We start from the raw sequence: 19,726 nt of genomic DNA on the forward strand, positions 1-19,726 counted from the left end.
CTAGTAGGATGAGTTGATGAAGCAAATTAAGCTGGATGTGTCTCATTCTTGCGAATATCAAAAGGTAGGGAAATTGTCCTGGTGATGCATAAGCATAGGAGGCACTCAGTATGGCAGTGGGGACAGACTAGTGCCTAAGATATAGAGGCTAGCTTTACACTCAAAACGCTGCAGGTGCTTCAGTGTGGCACCTATTACAGGGAGGGGAGAAGCTGTCCTGTTACTGTAATCCACCTCCTTGAGAAGCAATAGTTTAGATGATGGAATAAGTCTTCCGTCAACCTAGCACACCCTATAGGGGGATTTAGGTTGGCGTAACTATATTGCACAAGGGGGTGGATTTTTCACACCCCAGAGCAGGGTTGCTGGGTCCATCTAATTTTTAGCGTAGGCTAGTCCAGGGATACTATTCAGGTGCCAAGCTGAGCTTACAAGGCTGCCCATGTGATTATTATTTGAATGGAGGCTAGAAATTCCAACCAAGATTGAGGTTCTGCTGTGCCAGGCACTGGATCACAGAGGCTAGGAGACAGTCCCTGCCCCACAGAGATCACGTTCAAGGCAAAGGGCAGTGGGGCAGACAGCAGTGCAAAGGGGAGGCGATTTGCCCAAGGTCACCTAGCTGGTGAACAGCAGAGCCAAACTTAGAACCAGGTGTCTCCCACGTCCCAGTGTAGTAGCTCAGCCATTAGTACAACCAGTTTCTGCATAAGTCATATAATATGGTCACTGAGACTGGGCTTGTCTACAGTGTTTTGTTTGTTTGTTTTGAAAAACCCTGTTTTATCCCAAAAAAAAAAAAAAAACCCACAAAGCATTAACTCAGCCAAGCAGGGTAATTCAAGGTAAGAGGGCTTTTCCCTCTGTAGGAGTCTGGGGCTAGGGCAGTGCCTGTAGCTCCGGAGGGGACTGCAGCCACACCGGTGGTCCTGGGAGGCCCAGCCCTTGGCTCAGGGCGGTGCCGCAACAAAAAGGGTTACAACACAGGCCCAGCCCTTACTTCAGGGCAGGCAGCAGTTCACAGTTTATCGTACAAGCCCGGCCCAGCCCTCAGTTTGGGGCAGGGCAGCAGCACAAGGGTTTGGGGAACAAGCCCAGCAAGGGCTTACCCTGTGAAGGAGGGGCGTAGGGGGTCGCAGGCCCTCCCACTCCACTGCGACCCAGCCCGGGGCCCTGTGGGTCGCTTACACGCGACCACGGCGGTGGGGATCCAGGCCGCAACACACCACCGTGGGTTCTGGTGCAGCGTTCCCTGGGCCACTTCCTACCTCCACCTCCGCTGGGGGAAGGTCCCAGTCCATCTGGTCGGGGGTCCCATGGGGTCAGCTTCCTCCAGGTCATCCACCTTTGGGGGCTCCGGCCAGTCGGTCATCTCCACATCATTGGGGTAGTCCGGCAGCAGTAGCACGGTGGGCCCGAGGCAGTCCTGGGCCTGGGGGCTGCAGGGGCCCGCCAGAGCTCCGGGGCAGGCTGCTCCTGGGGCCTTGTGGATACTAGCCCTCGTCGGTCTGGCAGGGCCCGGGGTTTCCTCCAAGGCGGGAGGTCTCCACCAGCTTGAGGGTCCTGGCAGGTCTGGGAAGTCCAGGTAGGTCCCCTGGGGCATCTGGATCCGTGGCTGGCCTGCGCCGCTGGGGGCTTGCTCCTCCGGTCCGGTCAGGCAGCAGTGGGCCCTCTGCCCCTGGCGCCGGGGAGCTCGCGAAGGCGCTTCCTCCCTGCCTGGAGGCCCAGGCTTTAACGGGTCCCGAGCTCCGCCCTTGGCCCTTCTGGCTCTAGGCCCCACCCTCTGAGGGGCGGCCCACTGGGGTTCTGGCTCTAGGCCCCACCCTCTGAGGGGCAGGCCACTGGGGTTCTGCGCAGCCTCCTCTGCCTCTGAGTCAGCGGGAGGCCACAGTGGCTCACTACACCCTCCAATTAGTCCAGCTCTGCAAATGACTTTTGCCAATCCCCTTCCCCTTACCCACTTCAAAGTCGAAAAGGAATATGTGTGGGAATAAAGCACAGCTATTACTGGTTCAGGTGAAGCCTTCTAGTGCAATGGCTGTGAACTGTGGCTGTAAATGAGAACTCTCCATTGTGCAATGCTGTGGCTGCTAAGTAACATTGGAAAATGGCACTCATTTAGACATCGGAAAGCTGAAATAAGCAGTGGGGGACGTTCTGTGCTAGTACTTGCCGGTACTGAGTACAGGTACCTCAGCAGCCCTAGCCACAGGAACCCTCACGGGTGGCAGAAAGAAGGAGGGTAGAGAGCCAGATGATTACTGGCTCCTCCCTTTTTTTTCAAAAAAGCACTGGAAATAATGCCAAAAACTCACTGAAGTGTAGACATAGCCTCTGAGATGCCCCCTTCTTTCTCAGCAGATCTCTTTCCTGGTGCAAGGGGCCATTTTAACAGTGTCTTTTCTCAGCACAAGTGTAAGGTTTGTTGCAGTGACCAAAACACACCTTTGGCTTCTAACAGGTCTGAAGGAATTGTCCCTTCGGAAGAAAGTGCCAGTGACGACATCTCCATCTTTCTGGAGAAGTTCCCTTGGCAGAGAGAGGAGATAGAGAAGTGCATCCGGTGCCTCAAGGAGATAGCAGACAAAATTGATGACACCCATAAGAAGTGCACAATTGCCAACATAGCAGCAACATCCACGAGCTTGGTTTCCGGCATTCTGTCCATCCTTGGGCTGGCCTTAGTGCCGTTGACATTAGGGGGAAGTTTGGCTCTCACAGCGACTGGGATAGGCTTAGGGGCTGCAGCAGCAGCAACTGGCATTTCTGCAAACCTCTATGAGGATTTCAGCAATTCAAAGGAAAGTCACAAAGCCAATGACCTGCTGGTGACATGCAAAAGCAACCTGCAAGCCCTGACCAGCTCTGATGAAGTAGATTCCAGACCCACGCTCTCCTCAAAGAGTGAGGCCCAGGGCGATCAGCTGAAACATGCCCTTTCCACCACACGGAAAATTCCTGGGGCGGTAATCGACAGTGTGAGGCGGATGGAAGTCAACGTAAAAGCACTCAGAGTAGTGAAAGCTAACTCTGGGTTGCAGACCTTAGCAAAACGACTCACCGCAGCTGGGAGCAGAGGCCAGGTCTTAAAGGGGGCCAAGCAAGTGCAAAAGCCCCTTGTAGGAACTGCCTTTGCCATGTCCAAAAGTGCCAGGGTACTTGGTGCCACAGCAGCAGCTGCTTTTGTCCTGTTAGATGCCTACAGCCTTGTGAAAGACTCCATCCATCTAGCTGCAGGGGCTAAGATGAAGGCTGCAGCAGACTTAAGAGAAAACATTGGCCAACTTGAGAAGGACCTTCAGAATCTCAGTGAGCTGTATGAGGTGCTGAAAGCCATGGTGTACAAATAGATAAGATACAAGTTCCCATTTCCAGCCATGGGCCAGAAGAACCATCAAATCACAGTGGGAGGGGAGATTACCATGGGAAGTCAAAACCCCCAAAAGCTACGCTGGCTGCTAGCTAACAAGGAGCTTCCAGCTTCATTTTGGCCAAAAGCCTCTAACCATGTAACATATGTTTTTTTTTTCCTATAACTATATTGAGTGTCCTGGAGCTCCTCTGCTCCATGAACTGTAGAGCTACAGGTCACACACTCACATTCCATCTAAATTTCATTACAATAGTGTCACATCAGGCAGATACCCCACATTCTAATGCCACCCACAGTCACCAGATAAAGAAAGCAAATCTCAAGATGCATAAAGGAAACTTAGTTAACAGCATTTCGTCTGGCAAGAAACTACTTATCAATAACTGAGGTTGTGGAATCTCCATTCTAGGATGATTGTCCTCACTTTTCTACTGTTTTCTGTATGATCTCTGGTTTGTAATGGTTTCTGTCTACTGTATAATTTTGCTAGATGTAAATCAATTAAGGTGGTGGGGTTTGATTAGTTAGGTAGTTCTGCTACAGTAGGATATGATTGGTTAGTAAAATTATGCTAAAATAATTAGTCAAAGTAGAGCTAAATAGGACTAAGCCCCTCCCTGACTGAGTTAACCTCATTATCTCCAGCCTTGCTCTGGCCTGCCTATTTATACCTGCCTCTGCAAATTTCCACTACCTCAATCTGACGAAGTGGGTCTTTGCCCATGAAAGCTTTTGCAGATCCAGACTAACAGGGCTACCCCTCTGATACTTGAAGCAGGACTCAAGTTTCGCTACTTAAACTGGAGTTCAGGAAGGAAAACAGGAGGAGTGTGGAAAGATGAAAGACAGCGAGAAGGAGAGAGAAACCTGGGCAGACTCACCCCCTGCCCAAGACCAGAACTGCCAAACCCTGAGGTGGAGCAACCAGCAGCCAGAGGCTGACTTTGTCTGTCCCAACAATGGAAGTCTGCTTGCTTTTATCAGGACTGGTGAGCATGATACTGTGTGCTTAGCATGTATTCTGATTTCTTGGCAATTTGTAAATAAAGAGAGAATAAGAATATTACTGTGTAAGGCTTTTCCAGTGGCACTGATCCTGCATACCAGCAGGGAATTACACCCTGAGCCCTAGGAATTGGGTAAGGGTGGGAGTTTAAATTAACAGGGTCACACCTTGAGCTCTTGGGATTGGGTAAAGGTGTGTGTCCCTGGATTGTGGAAGGAATAAAGAAATTTGCATGGGTAATACATCAAGCACTACACTGGACAGTTCAAAGAGATTAATAGTCTATTCAGTCCCTCCTGTGTTTGAAATTTGATGACAGGAGCAGGAGATGGATGCTGCAGAACAACATTTTGTTTATTCAGAACCTGTGATGCCCTGAATCATCCTGTTAGTAATTGAGTAACAAACACCACTGGCTTGGGTCTGGGAGGAGTGGGCGTGGGGAAGGCACAGCTGCAGCTGGCCTGAGGCTCCTCTCCACAGGTGGGAGACAGCCAGGGCTGTGGCTGGTCAAGGATCCTCCAGCAAGTAGGAGATGAGGCCCCTGACTGTGACCAACCACAGGGTCACTTGGGGTTTCACTGGACAGGCTTGTGGCTCTGGATGAGAAATGGGAGCAACCATTGATTGTTCTGCCCTTGGGCCCAGAATTCCTGCCAGCAGGCCTGCCTGGATCCAAACTCCCAAAACTTTGTGCCTCGGACCCATTGGAGAACTGAGCTCCTGTGTGTGTGTGCGCGCATGTCTCAACCATTCTGCGCTCTGACCTCCCAAGCCTGCCTCCTCCAAATTACCATGTCCCCTGTCATCTCCCATTCTTGCCCCAGTCTCACTTGGCTGCCATGAACTGACTCTGGGCTTTCTTGAGGTTTTGCATCGGCACTTTTCGCATCACTTGCCTAACATGTCCCCAGTCTTGTGCACATGAGCCTCACACCTACCGCACTTCCCCAGCCTTGTTTGTAAGCCAATTGTGTGAGATGGAAGGATGTTGCTGCTACATGAGACAAAGACACTAATAACTGATCCAGCAGCTGCATATTCAAGCCCTATACCCCTGGGTGCAGACTTTGTGAGCATGCCAGTGCTGGAGCATGCAGAGACAATATAGTGGCTCCTTAGTACCCACTGGCAGCCCCACAGTTCAGCTCCTCCCACTGCTCCCCAGTGCCTTCCATCCCATTAGGCTGTGCCTTCCCCCCAGCCTGCTGGTGATCAGCTGTCCCATGGCATGTAGGAGGTGCTGGGGGGGAGAGGGAGGAGTGGGGACAGGCGGAGGGATGGTGGCTTGGGAGAAGAGGTGGAGTTGGGGCAGAACCTTGAGCAGAGTTAGAGTCCTGAACCCCTGGGGACATCACAGCGTTAGCGCCGCTGGTTACATTGCTGCAGATACGTCCGCTATAGTTCAAACTTCCAGCCCCTGGCACAAGCTGAACCCATCTGGTGGCTGTTCTCAGAAAAATGCATGAAAGTTCTTTTCATGCTAAGACCAACCGACTTAATGTCTGCAACAGAGATTTCCATGCAGTGTCAAAGCAAGGGGCACGACAGCTAGGTCATGGTGACAATGGAAGGGTCTCGCGTACTGATACAAATGCAAGGCTTAAAGAAATGGCAACACTGGCACGTACTATTGCATCAAGACCCTCTGAAGCTGAATCATCCCGATTCAGCACTTGTCCACACCACCCCCAGCTCGGTAAACAGAGATGGATCAGATGATAACAGCCGCCCCAAGTGTAAGCTGTACTTTGCCAGCCACAGTGCAGATCACAGTATCACTCTGAACCTCTGAGCACAAAGTATCTGCTATCACCCTGGGGGTGAGCACACCAGGAGCTCCGACCACAGGGTTTTCTTATCTCTAGCCCTGAGTGATAACCCAGTCCCTGCAATAACAGGGAGCTGCAGAAGTATGGGCCAAAGACCCACAGCACATTTTTTTAAGTCACAGACAAAAAGTGATAAATGATGAACTGAGTAACTCAGAGTCCCCAAGGCCCAGGGCAGCCTGGTACCAAGTGGTAAAGGAAAGTCTTGGTGTAACCTCTTCACCTGATGCACCCTTTGCAGCTAGTGCTCATCCCTTGCCAGCCACAGGGAGCAATTTAATCCAGCTCTCCAGCCTACAGGTTCTAAACTCAGCTCTCAAGCTGCCTGAACTTCTCTGAAGAGCCCCCAGCTCTCTTCTGAACCAGGTCCTTCAGCGACCTGCTCCTTCCCTCTCCTGTACTGGATTCAAAAAGGATTAGGGTGCTGCCTGCTAGTTGAATGTTGAACTGGGTGTATAACTGTCCTACTCAAGCTCCTGTTCTGTCCATAAACTAGGCAGAAACTACAACAGTTGCAGGCACTTGTACTCTTACTATGCATAACAAGTCCCACTGCTGTCTGTGTTGCTATTCTTGGTCAAAGTACCCTCTTCGGTTACCCAAACTAGCTTCTCCCAGTTCCAAACAAGGGGCTACCAGGCTGTACCACCAACCCCTCCATCTGCACAAGAGCAAGAACCCAAGCCCACCCTTCCCTTCCTTGACAAGGCCAGCTGCCTTATATAACCCTCTGCTCAGGAAGCTCACAGCTGCCAACTATCAGCCCCTGGGCCTGCTCAGCTGGCTCTCATTACCGTTTTTGGACGGGACCACCATGCCAAAGCTCTAGCTCAGACTCTCCCACCCAGGGGTCAGCAACCTTTTGGAGATGGAGTGCTGAAATTTGATCTTTTCACCTCTATGCACGCTCCGAGTGCTGATGATACCTTTTAAAGTCACTAACATTCCAACTTACAACAGCTTCTTCATTAATAAATGAAGATATAGAACTTCATCATTTAGGTGGGTGGCAGCATCAGCTGGTCTTTTGTTAATCCACAAGCAGTACAGCTTTGAGCAAGCTCACGGCTGCATGGAAGAGGAGGGGCCAGGCTGGATTCCTGCCTCTCTTGTTTCTGAAAATTGGCTTATGTGCCAGTCTTCACTCACCCTAGCTCTGGCCAATAGGCTGTTACAGTAGCAAGAGGTGCCCAGGAGTTTCATACTCAACCTAGGTATGAGCTTTTTTGCTACAGACAGGCTTTCTGCATTTGATGAAAAGTTGTTAACCATTGCCCCAAGAGTTTAATTTAGCCTTGCCAAATACACAGTAAAAAGCCCCATCAGATTTGCTTTTGGTTTCTATCTGACTTATTTCTCATTTTCACTTTCTGTTCAAAGCTTCCTGTTTGTCGTTGCACAGCACAGCCTATGCCTCAGTCAACAGGGAAAGACATACGAAGAATTACACAGATAAACGAGGGGCACCCTGAGAGGTAAGTGTAACAGGATTTCATTTGAACTACTGATTTAGATTTTCCATATTTATTGAGTCAGGTGCTATTGCTTTGCCTCCTGGTGGCAAATTGTATTTGTAACCCATACCCCTAGGTGTGGTTCACTGTCCCATACAGTGGTACGTAGACCACTTACACAGAGAAAGAATGAGTCTCCCACACAGCCTTAGGTCAGGCAGCTGGCTTTTAGCTCAAACTATAGCAGCTCCTGCACTAAGCTCTAGGGGTCTCAGGTTCCAGTCCACCTTGTGAGCAGTTACAATAATGCAGTTTAGTTGGAATTCCCAAAAAAAAGTAAACTATTTGCTCTAGAAAACTTACGATGGGCTCTTTCTGATGGTCACGGCAATCGAATTACATCAGCCTAATACAGCACTGTTAATATTAACTTAACCTTCCTTATTTTCATGTGCTCTTGAACCCAACCCACATAGTTGTCAGAGGCAGGACACATTGTCAAGACTCTGAACATGAGCTGTTAAATTGAATTTCTGAGTCCAAGACAGCTAGCAGCCCAGAGCACTTTAAATGGGCCATTTTTTAAATTAAGGGAGCAAAGGAATTACAGATGAAAAAGCTCTAGGTAAGGTAACGGAGTCCATTCCTCTCCAGTGCTTTGCTGGTGCAAGATTGTTCCTCGTGATATTTTCTCGTGCTTCATCTAGCATCTGCAGATGAGAGTCCAAGCCGGAAATGTGACTGATTTGATTTCTGCAGAACACTGAAGATTTATTACTGCTCTGCTTTCCACACACAGAGAACAACCTTATGTTTCAGTCAAATGTCATTTCTTTCTGACATTTGCCAGATTAAGGCAGAATAACTAACTTGAGAGGCAAGGTAATCTCTCTTATTGGATCAAGGTCTGTTGGTGAAGGAGACAAGCTTTTGAGCTACAGACAGCTCTCCCTCAGGTCTTGGAAATGGGCTTGCCCACGAGGGGAGGGCCAAAGGGGTAGTTGCCCCAGGGTCCAGGCTTTCAAAGGGGCCCGGAGCTCTGGCCACCACTGCTGCTACGTCAGCAGAGGAGGGGGCAGCTGGAGCTCGGGCCCCTTAAAATGCCTGAAGGGCTGCTCTGTGCAGCTGTTGGGGGCCCAATGCCATGGCCCCAGTGGCACTAAGCGTGGCTACCATTCACCGTGACCCTTCTTCCCTTGGCCCTGTCCCTTCACGGGCCTGGAACCAGGCCCCCCTCCCACCTCGCCCTGGGGCCCATGGTGGCTGTCAGCCCCACTGCTTGGGAAGGTACTCAGATATGTTCGCACTCAGAGCCAACTCCTACCTGCTGAGAGTAGGGGGCAAAGTGAGGGCAGCAGCTTCAGTAGATGTTACTGAGCGTGCTCAGTCTGTGTGTGCCTACTCAGTACCAGCCAAGCAGCAAATGGGAAGAGGGCACATGACCCACAGGCTGGGCTATCCTTTGGGAGCCATAGCGGGGAGACAGAAAAATTCCCTGCTCCGCCCTCAACCCCACTTCTCCCCATCTCTGCTCCACCCCTGCCTGCCACATTCTGCCATGTCCCTTCCCCTGAGCAACGGAGCCTGGGGCATTGGAGGGGGAGGGGGTGAGGGTGCTGGCAATGGCAGCAAGAATCAGGCCCACCCTGCGCTGACTGGCAATGGGAGGAAACAGAGCGGCCCAGTCCGCTTTGCTCTCCCAGCTGTGTCCTTTGTTGACAGAAGAATTCTTCCATTGACAGCACTATGGGCAACAGGGCTTACAGCAGGAGAGCTCCATCTCTCAGGGGTGGGAGTGGGCACGTTGCCCCTGGAGTCCCTGAGGCTATCACCAAAAGAGAGCTCATGCCAATTTTGACTCCACAGGTAGTCTTGTAATACGGGCACCTGTTACCATTAGGGACTAGACTCTGAGTCATCCCAAACAACGACATCTGTCTCCATTGTGTCCGCCTCCTTTAACAAGAGACTCCAGAAGGGCTCAACAGAGAAGATGCAGAGGGTTATTTCCTCCGAGATGTCTTCAGGAGCATCCAGTATTTCTGAAGGTATCTAGATGTCTGCTACAGCTCAGGACTTTTCTCAATCTCACGGTCTGTTTTTCATGGTTCAGAACTAGTGCATCACACTTAAAATGCCCTTTCAAGGCCAGGATTTCATCCTTTCCTCTCTCATTACCCAATTGGCCATGACAGACTATTGGGGCCCTAATTACAGTCACCCGTGTGACCTATAGAACACTCCCAATTACAATGGTCCTACAGTGAGAAAGGCTGGAAACCAAATCTGGGTCTTCTTCATGATTATGAGGAGCTTTTTCAAGCCTTGGTAGTGCAGGGGCTGAAGGACCAGGACATAGAACTGAGTTCTAATCTCCCAACACCTTACTACAGTGCATGAACCACTACCTGTAGCTTCCTGCCCCTTAATTTGACACTCATGCGGAATACCAGGCAATACTTAGTTTAATTATTTTAAATTTGATTTAGAAAATCTTGATGTCAACCTTGAAATATCAGAGCATCTGAAGAGACTGCTGAAGGAGCAGTTTTTCAGTGACTTTCGTGCTCGAGATGTGAGGCTATTGGAGCAGGCGTTGCTATATCTTGAGAGGTAATGCCCAGAAATTTTGGTTCATTCAGAATTTTCACTAACAAAACTTAACCAGTTCATCTGCTTTAATTTACTTCCCGCTTCCAGGTTATGTGAAAGTCTAGTTCTATGCATAGGTGCACAGTCTGTGAAAAGATTCAGATTACATGACACAACACTAGAGTCAGCTGTGTCAGGGCCGAGCTGGGGTTCTCACTGTTGCTACCATCTGTGAAGCTGAGCTGACATTGGACAGAGTGGAAATATTTTAGAAAATTTCCCTAGCATTAGCAGGGCTTCTGAGTACTAGGTCCTAGGATTTGTATTTTTAAGCCTATTATACACACTCACAAGGTCCACAAATGTTATTCCAAGTCAGATTCCTTCCTCTGGGGAGTGAGAGACTCTCTGGGTCGCAAGTATCAGAGAGGTAGCCGTGTTAGTCTGTAGCTTCGAGAACAAGAAGTCTTGTGGCACCTTATAGACTAACACATATTTTGTGGTCTTTGCCCATGAAAGTTTACGCTCCAAAATATCTATCTGTTGGTCTATAAGGTGCCACAAGACTTCTTGTTGTTCTCTCTGGGTTGCAGTTACAAAAGAAAGACGTTCCACTCTCAAGCTTCAGGACACAGGTCAAGCTCTGAGTATTGTGGTTTAGGAGGAAATTTTCCTAGGGACATGTTACAATAGCTGCCTACTTCATCTGAAGCACCTGGTGCTGGCAGCTGTCAGAGCCTTGGCACTGAACTACTGTAGATGGATGTGTAGGGCGTGCTCTAACCTGGCAGTTCCTGTCTCTCACAACTGTTACACATTCAGCCTGAACTCAGCTTTCATTTGAATGTATTTGCCTCCAGGGACTTTTCAAAGTGCTTCAGAATAGATCCCAACAGTGCTTCCCCACCATACATAGATATCTCATAGAGCAGGAAGGGACCTCAAGTGGTGATCGAATCCAGTCCTCTCGGCAGGACCAAGCACCTACCCTGACAGGTTTGGGTTTTTGTTTTAGATTGTTTTAATCTATTTGCCCCAGGCCCCTAAATGGCCTCCTCAAGGAATATCAGACTCTGATTCCCACCTCGATAAATGTAGATGCTGCAGCTTTTTCTCCTCACACAATAACAATGTGAAGAAAACAACACAGGCACCCACAGCTTGGTCTTCACTAACCGCATTTACAAACATGCGCACACATGCCAGGTCTAGTCACGCAAACCGCTGCTCTGGCTGGTGTCTCGAGGCTTCTGAAACATAGCACACGTGGAGGGCCACGAGAGGGCGCACAGTGTTGAAAGAGGTACTCGCCTAGAGCCATTGCAGTAGCTAAAATCAGGTCACTTGCTTTTTAAAAGCCTCTGTCCTTGGGCATTGCCTCAAGTAGCCAAGTTATTTCGGGACCACTAGTTGCCAGGGGACTGGGCGCTTCTGTTGAGGAGCAAATGGAGTTTACCACTCCCCTGCCCCCAACCTGCATCCTGCAGAGAACAACTGAGAGGCAACATCTCCTGTTGCTGAGGCTGGAAGTTGACTCCCCCACTCCAAACAAGGAGCTGGCGTAGGCTGGGTGCCCAGGCACAGACTGCTACGCATGCAGAGTCTGGCTGTTCAGCCACCTCAGTCAAACTTCTGGGCTCAACAGCTCCTCAGCGTTAACGTGCCAGTGGTTGTCTCGGTCTACAGAACCCTGGTAGAGCAGGTAACTTCACTCTCCTGTTCATCCGGCTGCTGATTCCGTGTTGTCTGCTGGTAGGGAGGAGGAAGCTGCTTGGCTCAACCCCTCCTCACCCACATGACGAGAGTATGACCCACGCAGGGCACCTAGCTGCAATAGTTTGGTTCGATTAGTCTTTCGCCCTTATACCCAGGTCGGATGACCCATTTGCACATCAGGACCACTACGGACCTCCACCAGAGTTTCCTGGAGGGCAGATATACCAGGAGCTGGGTGGGTGCTTTTCTGTTCCCTGAATAAACTGTCAGACCCTGTTGCCATGTAATCAAGGCAGGCAGGCACCTGAGGCTACTTAAGAGCTAGCTTGTAGCAGCAGGCTAATCAGGCACCTGCAACCAAGTAAGGCCCCCTGGGCTACTTTTAAAGGTTTCCCCTCAGGTAAGAAGAGGGGAAGGCAAGGGGGAAGTGATTGTTGGAGCGCAGATGGAGGAATGATTTGCTCAGGTACTAAGGGAACATTTGGGGAAGTGACCCAGGGAAAAGGCTGCTGTAGTGGGGCTGAGGGAAAAACCCACAGTTGCCAAACTAGGTCCCTGGACTAGAAACCCTCAGTTGTGAGTGGGCTTGGGCTTCCCTCCAACCTTCCCCATACCACATAAGATCTGCTCCCAGAAAGTGGAGGCCAGGATTATAGAGGGGTTTCACCCTAATCCTTTGAGTGTGCCAATGGTGAGGATGGCTCAGTAAGCTGTGATTCTGGCCCCCAGAAAAAGAAGAGAGGCAGTGTGGAGGGTCACAGCCAGCCTCTGAGGTTTACAATAACCACCCAGAAGCGCAGGACCCACAGGGCATGGCTGGAGCTTTGCCACCAGATCTGCAATCATTACTATTGTTGTAGCATCTAGACCAGGGGTTCCCAAACTTTTTGGCATCATGCCCCCCACTTTAGACTTTTGAGAAACCCTAACGCCTCCGACACCACTTCTTTACCATCATCCAACCCCCCTTTAACAAATTCAATTCATAATTTAAAATAAACACAAAAGCTTGATATAAAAATGTTATTTAAAATTAAAAATAAGCATAAATTTTTCTTGGCCCCTTGTAGTTGCCTGGTGTTCCTGAGCCCCATGCCAGCCTCCACCTGTGCTGCCAGAACTGCCTGCCCAAGCCCTGCACTGCCAGGGCCGGCCAGCCAGCTGCCTGAGCCCCATGCTGCTGGAACCAGCCGCCTGCCCAAGCCCCACGCTGCCAGGGCTAGCCACCCACTCGCCATCCCAAGCCCCGTGTCGCTGGGGCCAGCCACCTGAGCCCCACAAGTCCCACAAACTGGGTGACCATCTGAGCCCTATGATGAGGTCTGTGAGCTGCCCACCCGAGCTTCTCCCCTGCCCTCCCACAAAGCCAGGCATTCCCAGACCCCATCTAACCCCATCCTCCTCCTCCTCCTCCTACCCTGCAGCCCACACTCACTCTCATTTGCAGAAGGCAGCCAGCTCCACATGGGTCTTTGCTGGCTCCCTGTTTTTTATAGCAGCTGCACCAGGTCACCCATGTAAAGTGGCAGGGCCCAAGAGCCAGAAGCAAAGGCCAGATCTTTCTTCAGGTGAAGGGAATGATGCTGTCCCCAGGTGGGCAATGCCCCCTAGTTTGGGGAAACCGTGGTCTAGCCAGAACAGGCCAGGTTGGGGCTTTCCAGCACACTAAATATAGGGCACACATGTAACCCTTCTGCCAGATGCAGCCAGCACCAGGTTCAGTTTCTTGGGGTTTCCTCTCCATCCAGCACAGGCCTGGCTTGAGCTCCTCCCTAGTAACCTAAGAAATTCCTGCACTCCTTTGTGTGCCTCTGAGGGACAGTACTTCCCCGCTCGCAAGCAGTGTCTGAGTGTAGGGAAAAACAAAACAAAACTTCTTTTTTAATTAAAAAGGAGGAAAGTAGCTTGAAATTAATTTGGGAAGACACCACAAACAGAGTTCACAAACAAACCATGAGTAAAAGTCTGATTCCAAGTAGGTTGGGCCATGTCCCCTTTCGGTTAGGTTCTGAAGCCGGGCAACCCAAATGTCCCTCCCCTTCACATGCCCACCATTTCTCTGTATCCCTCTCACAGTTGTTTCCCTTGGTCAGGGCAGACCCAGAGTTCAGAGTTGCCTCTGCAGCACTCGCCTCCCATCCCGAGCAGGTCATTCACCTGCTCTCCACTGCCACCATGTGCTGGCTGTTCATTTGTACCACTGCTTTTGCGCTGCTCCCACTGGACAACTGCTCATTACTTCCACTAGCTTATGGTGGATTTGGCTGTGGGTAAAGCTCAGTGATTTCAGCTCCTGGCCCAAAGCACAGGCCAGCCACAAGAAGTGCCCAGCATCCATGGGAGTAAAAGAAGATTCCTCATGGAACCTGTTTTTAGCTGTGTCGTTGAACAGTGGGGAGAAACTGGCTGAACCTCTCAGGCCTGGAGGGCAGAGTCTGACCCTCCTCCTTCCATTTTGCAGATTTCTGGCAAGGGTCCCTTGTTGTTCCACGGTTGCTTAAACTGAGCGTCTCTCTTTCCTTTGGGAAAAAATGTGTTTGTGGTTTCTGTATTGCCGCAGTGAGTGCAAGCATTGGTGGTCACATTTCACAATGCCTGTGTTTAGCATTAACATAGTTTGAGGTTCTGCAATTATTATAATAGGTGAAACACCGCTGCATCAGTTGAATATCTAGCACATGGTTTCCCAAACTGGGGGGCATGCCGGGGGGGTGTGAAGAAATTCCGGGGGGAGGACGTGAAGTGACTCAGCCCCCCGCCATCATCCTCCCACTTGAAGAAAGATCCAGCCTTTGCTTCCAGCTCTCAGCCCCTGCCATTTTACGTGTGTGACCCAGCGCAGCCGCTATAAAAAGCAGGCAGCTGGCAAAGACTCACATGGAGCTGGCTGCCTTCTGCAAATGAGAGTGAGTGTGGGTTGGTGGGGAGCAGGAGGAGGATGGGGTTAGATGGGAGGCTGGGGGTACCTGGCTTTGTAGGAGGGTAGGAAAGGGGCTCAGGTGGGCGGCTTGCGGGGCTCAGGTGGCCAGCCAGCTTGTGGGATGTGTGGCGCTCAAGCGACTGGCCCTGGCAGAGCAGGGCTTGGGTGGCTGGCCCTAGCAGCATGGGGCTTGAGCAGCTTGGGATGGCAGGTGGGCAACTGGTCCTGGCAATATGGGGCTTGGGCGGGCCTCTCAGGCAGCTGGCCTGTAGCTGGGGTGGGTGGCCAGTGGGTGGACATCTGGTCCTGGCAGCGTGGGGCTCAGGCAGCCCGTAGGCAGGTAGATGGCTGGCCCCGGCAGCTGGCAGGCAAGGGGGTGGCTGGCCTTGGAGGCATAGGGCTTGGGTGGGCAGCTCTGGCAGTGCAGGTCTCAGGTGGGTGGGCAGCTGGCGTGGGCAGCTCTAATGACTGGCATGGGGCTCAGGTAGCTGGCCAGCTGGGGCTGAACCAGGCAACCATAAGGGGCCAAGAAAAATTATTTGTGTTTGTTTTTAATTTTAAATAACATTTTTATATCAAGCTTTTGTGTTTATTTCAAATTACAAATAGAATTTTTTGTTAAAGGGGGGTTGGATGATGGTAAAGAGGAGATGGGGGCATGTGGGGGTTTCTCAAAAATCAAAAAGGGAGCATGATGCCGAAAAGTTTGAGAACCACTGATCTAGCAGGGAACAAATTGTGTTTATACACACAGGCCCGGGGTTTCTTTCCTATCCCAGCAAGCTGGAATGCCAGCATTCCTTCATGTCCTTCTTACACATCAAAACAAAAAATCAGTTATGTAGCACTTTAAAGACTAGGAAAATAACTTATGAGGTGATGAGCTTTCATGGGACAGACCCACTTCTTCGGATCATAGCCATACCAGAACGGACTCAAAATAGAAAGCACAAAGGTCCAAAAATTATCATCAAGGTTGACAAACCAGAAAATTTGTTATCAAGGTTGGCAAATCAGATAGGAAAACAGAGGCAGCCGGATGTGGGGTGGGGAAGTAAGTGTTAGGTCAAACATCAAAGTATGTTGTCTATAGGAAAGAACAGGCCTGTCACCTAGGGCCTTCTGCAGTGGTGTCATGATTTAGGATAGGTTGTAGGTCTTTAATGATGTGTTGCAGTGGTTTGAGTTGGGGTTTGTAGGTAATAACAAGTGGTATTCTGCTATTGGCTTTTTTGAGCCTATCTTGGAGTAGTTGGTTTCTGCATATTCATCTGGCCCTGTCGATTTGTTTTTTTACTTCTCATGGTGGGTAATTAAGGTTTATGAATGTGTAGTAGAGATCTTGTAGTTTTTGGTCTCTGTCAGTAGGATCAGAGCACATGCAATTGTATCTCAGGGCTTGACTGTGAACAATGGATCATGTGGTGTGTGCAGGATGGAAGCTAGAAGCATGAAGGTAAGTGTAGCAGTCAGTGAGTTTCCTGTAGGCAGTAGTATTGCTCTGGCCGTCAGTGATTTTGTACTGTAGTGTCCAGGAAATGTGTATCTCATGTGGAGTGGTCAAGGCTAAAGTTGATGGTGGGGTACAGATTACTAAAGTCTCTATGGAATTCTTCTAGAGTCTCTTTACCGTGGGTCCAAATGATAAAGATGTCATTGACGTATTGTAAGTGAAGAAGAGGTAATAGGAGATGACAGCTGAGGAATCGTTGTTCCAAATCAGTCATATTGTGGGGCCATGTGGGTGCCCATAGCAGTGCCACTAATCTGGAGGTATAAATTGTCCCCAAATCAGAGAGAATTGTGGGTGAGAACAAAGTTACATAGGTCAGATACCAGATTAGATGTGGTAACATCAGGGATGGTATTTCTGATCGCTAGTGGTCCATCTTCATGTGGAATATTAGTGTAGGGAGCCTCTACGTCCATGGTGGCAAGGATGGAATTGTCAGGAAGATTTCTGATGTTTTGTAATTTCCTCAAGAAGTCAGTGGTATCTCGGAGATAGCTATGAGTGCTGGTGGTGTAGGGTTTGAGGAGGGAGTCTACACAGCTGGACAGTCCGGTAGTAAGGATGCCAATACCCAAAATAATAGGGTGTCTGGGGTTTCCAGGTTTGTGAATTTTAGGGAGTAAATAGAACAATCCAGGTCAGGGCTCGGATGGTGTGTCTGAGTGGATAAGGTCCCAAGTAGAAGCAGGTAGTTCCGTAAGTAGATGGTGTAGTTCTTTTGACTTTCAAAAGCTGGATCAGAGGAGAAATGTCTATAAAATGTGGAGTTGGAGAGTTGTCTGGCTGCCTCCTGTTCCAACCAATGTAATTTTTTTCTCATCCACAATGATTTCTGATTTGGGGACAACTTATTCTTCCAGATTAGTGGCACTGATATGGGCACCCCCATGACCCCACAATATGCTAATATTTTTGGCTGACTTGGAACAATGATGCCTCAGCTCTTGTCCCCCTATTACCCCTCCTTTACTTTTGATATGTCAGTGACGTCTTTATAATTTGGACCCATGGTAAAGAGACTAGAAGAATTCTACAGAGACTTTAACAATCTGCAACCCACCATTAACTATAGCCTTGACCACTCCACACAACAGAGATGCTTCCTGGACACTACAATACACATCACTGATGGCCCACTGACAGCTATACTTACCTACATGCTTCTAGCTTCCATCCTGCACACATCATGCGATCCATTGTTTACAGTCAAGCCCTGAAGTACAATCGCATGTGCTCTGATACTATTGACAAAGACCAAAAACTACAAGCATTCATAAACCTTAATTACCCACCGGGAAAAGTTTAAAAAAAAATACACAGGCCAGATGAATACGCAGAAACCAACTACTCCAAGATAGGCCCAAAAAAGCCAATAACAGAACACCACTAGTCATTATCCACAGCCCCCAACCCAAACCATTGCAACGCATCATTAAAGACCTATAGCCTATCCTAAATCAAGATGCCACAACCCAGAAGGCCCTAGGTGACAGGCCTGTTCTTTCCTATAGACAACCTCCCAATCTTATGAGGATTCTCACTAGCAAGCACAGGCTATACCAAAATAATACTAATCCCGGAACTTTTCTTTGCAATAAGACCCATTGCCAACTTTGTCCCCATATCTACTTTGGAGAGACTGTCACTGCACCTAACCCTGTTAATTACAGAATCACAGGCACGTTCTCTTGTTCTTCTATTAACATCATATATGCCGTCATGTGACAGCAATGCCCACGCTCTTTGTATATGAGGCAAACTGCAAACACTCTTTGCCAAAGGATGGATGGACATACAGCAGACATCAAAAATCTCCAAGCACACAAACCTGTCAGCCAGCACTTTGATGAAGTGAGCCATTGTGTTAAAGACCTGCGAGTTTGTGTTATGGAGAAAAGAGACTTTAACAACCGCCTACAGTGAGAATGCTCAGAGCTAATATTCATATTCAAATTCGATGCATTAACATGTGGTTTGAACAGGGATGGCAATTACCTGACCTATGCTAACGAGTCTTTCACATACTTTGATGTTTGACCTAACACTTACTTCCCCACCCACACTCTTCTCTCTCTGCTCTTCTATCTGATTTGACAACCTTGATGATAGTTTTTGGACCTCTATGCTTTATATAGTGAGTCTATGCTGGTATGGTTAGGGTCTGAAGAAGTGGGTCTGTCCCAAGAAAGCTCATTCCCTAATTATTGTTACTCTTTAAAGTGCTACGTGGGTGACTTTTTGTTTTGATAGAAGGCAGAGTAACACAGCTCCTGCTCTGTTTTTACTTCTTACACACATATAAGTAGGCAGTTAGTCCGTGTCCCAAAGAGCTTACTACAGGGGAATACAGCTAAGGGGCAAGGTAACGCTGAAATAAGTGTGTTCGGCTGCAGTCATTGCATGCCAATCACCTGACCATCACTGACTCACCTGTAAGCGCTGTGGCTGAGGTCAGTTTTAGAGGGACTTGCCAGGAGGCAGAGGGTTCATTGGCTCTCAGCACCCCCACTAAACAAATCGTTCCAGCATACCTCCCTGGAGCAGAAGCTTCATAAAATTGCAACCTGCCACCCCACCCCACCCCACCCTGAATAGCTACAGCATTAGCTACAGCTATAGCTATGTCTGCAGTTTATCATCTCTCATTCCAACATCATCATATTCATAGAAGGTGAGGGTTGTGGCAGAAGAACCTGAATAGAGCAGATTTTCATTGGAGCACTTACTGTTCATAGGTAGCCAGCATTCAACCCTTCTGTATTTTCATAATTGATTGTTCCAGCCATGCCTTTACCTTTTTAGCAGTTCTCAAGTGTTAACTGACCCTGTGGCACCAAATATAAAAATATAACTTTGCCACCCAACAGGAATAAAGAAACTATCATCGACTTTCTGAAGCAGTTTCCTGAGCAAAGAAAGGAACTGGAGAGCTGTATAAAATGCCTTGAGGAAATGGTAAACAACAACGAGGTCCATAAGAATTGCAACAAAATAAGTATTGCAGCAAACACTGTGAGTCTTGCTTCAGGCATATGTAATCTAGTAAATCGTCATAGCCGTCTCAGTCGTGGTGTGGAGATAGTAGCTGATGTTGCAAATATTTGCAGAGTTCTGTACAAAGGGTGTAATAACGTCAAGGTAAAGAATAAAATTGGCGAGCTGCAACAGAAATATGAAAACAGTCTGAAGTATCTGAAAACGTCCAATGAAGACGACTGTGAGTTAGAACATTGTCAGACTGAGGCCGTGTTCAATCAAGATGATTTAATTTCTGTTGGTGGTTCAGCCTATGGATTATGTAGCAATATTAGAAAGTTAAG

General features: G+C 49.0%; 1 protein-coding gene and 1 long non-coding RNA gene across 3 annotated transcripts in view; both read left to right on the forward strand.

Annotated features, from left to right (window-relative positions):
- The window catches only part of LOC142020429 (apolipoprotein L6-like), a 32,133-nt gene extending 24,508 nt beyond the window's left edge, over nt 1-7,625 (forward strand). The window contains exons 6-7 of one of the 2 annotated variants that reach the window (XR_012647405.1): nt 2,462-4,362; nt 7,592-7,625. Coding sequence is in view for 1 of the 2 variants with exons in the window: in XM_075008241.1 (XP_074864342.1) it covers nt 2,462-3,350 (889 nt within the window). In the remaining variant the exon portion in view is untranslated. Of the gene's footprint in view, nt 1-2,461; nt 4,401-7,591 lie in introns of those variants that run through there. The other variant, XM_075008241.1, reaches the window with a different exon arrangement.
- A 1,753-nt stretch (nt 7,626-9,378) lies between these two features.
- On the forward strand, nt 9,379-19,523 carry LOC142020455 (uncharacterized). Its single transcript, XR_012647412.1, has 3 exons — nt 9,379-9,713; nt 10,155-10,278; nt 19,274-19,523. It is a non-coding gene; the product is annotated as an uncharacterized LOC142020455 (long non-coding RNA).
- Nucleotides 19,524-19,726: the final 203 nt, after the last annotated feature.

The sequence above is a fragment of the Carettochelys insculpta genome, chromosome 1 (genome assembly GCF_033958435.1).
Source record: "Carettochelys insculpta isolate YL-2023 chromosome 1, ASM3395843v1, whole genome shotgun sequence".
Taxonomy (NCBI): domain Eukaryota; kingdom Metazoa; phylum Chordata; order Testudines; family Carettochelyidae; genus Carettochelys; species Carettochelys insculpta.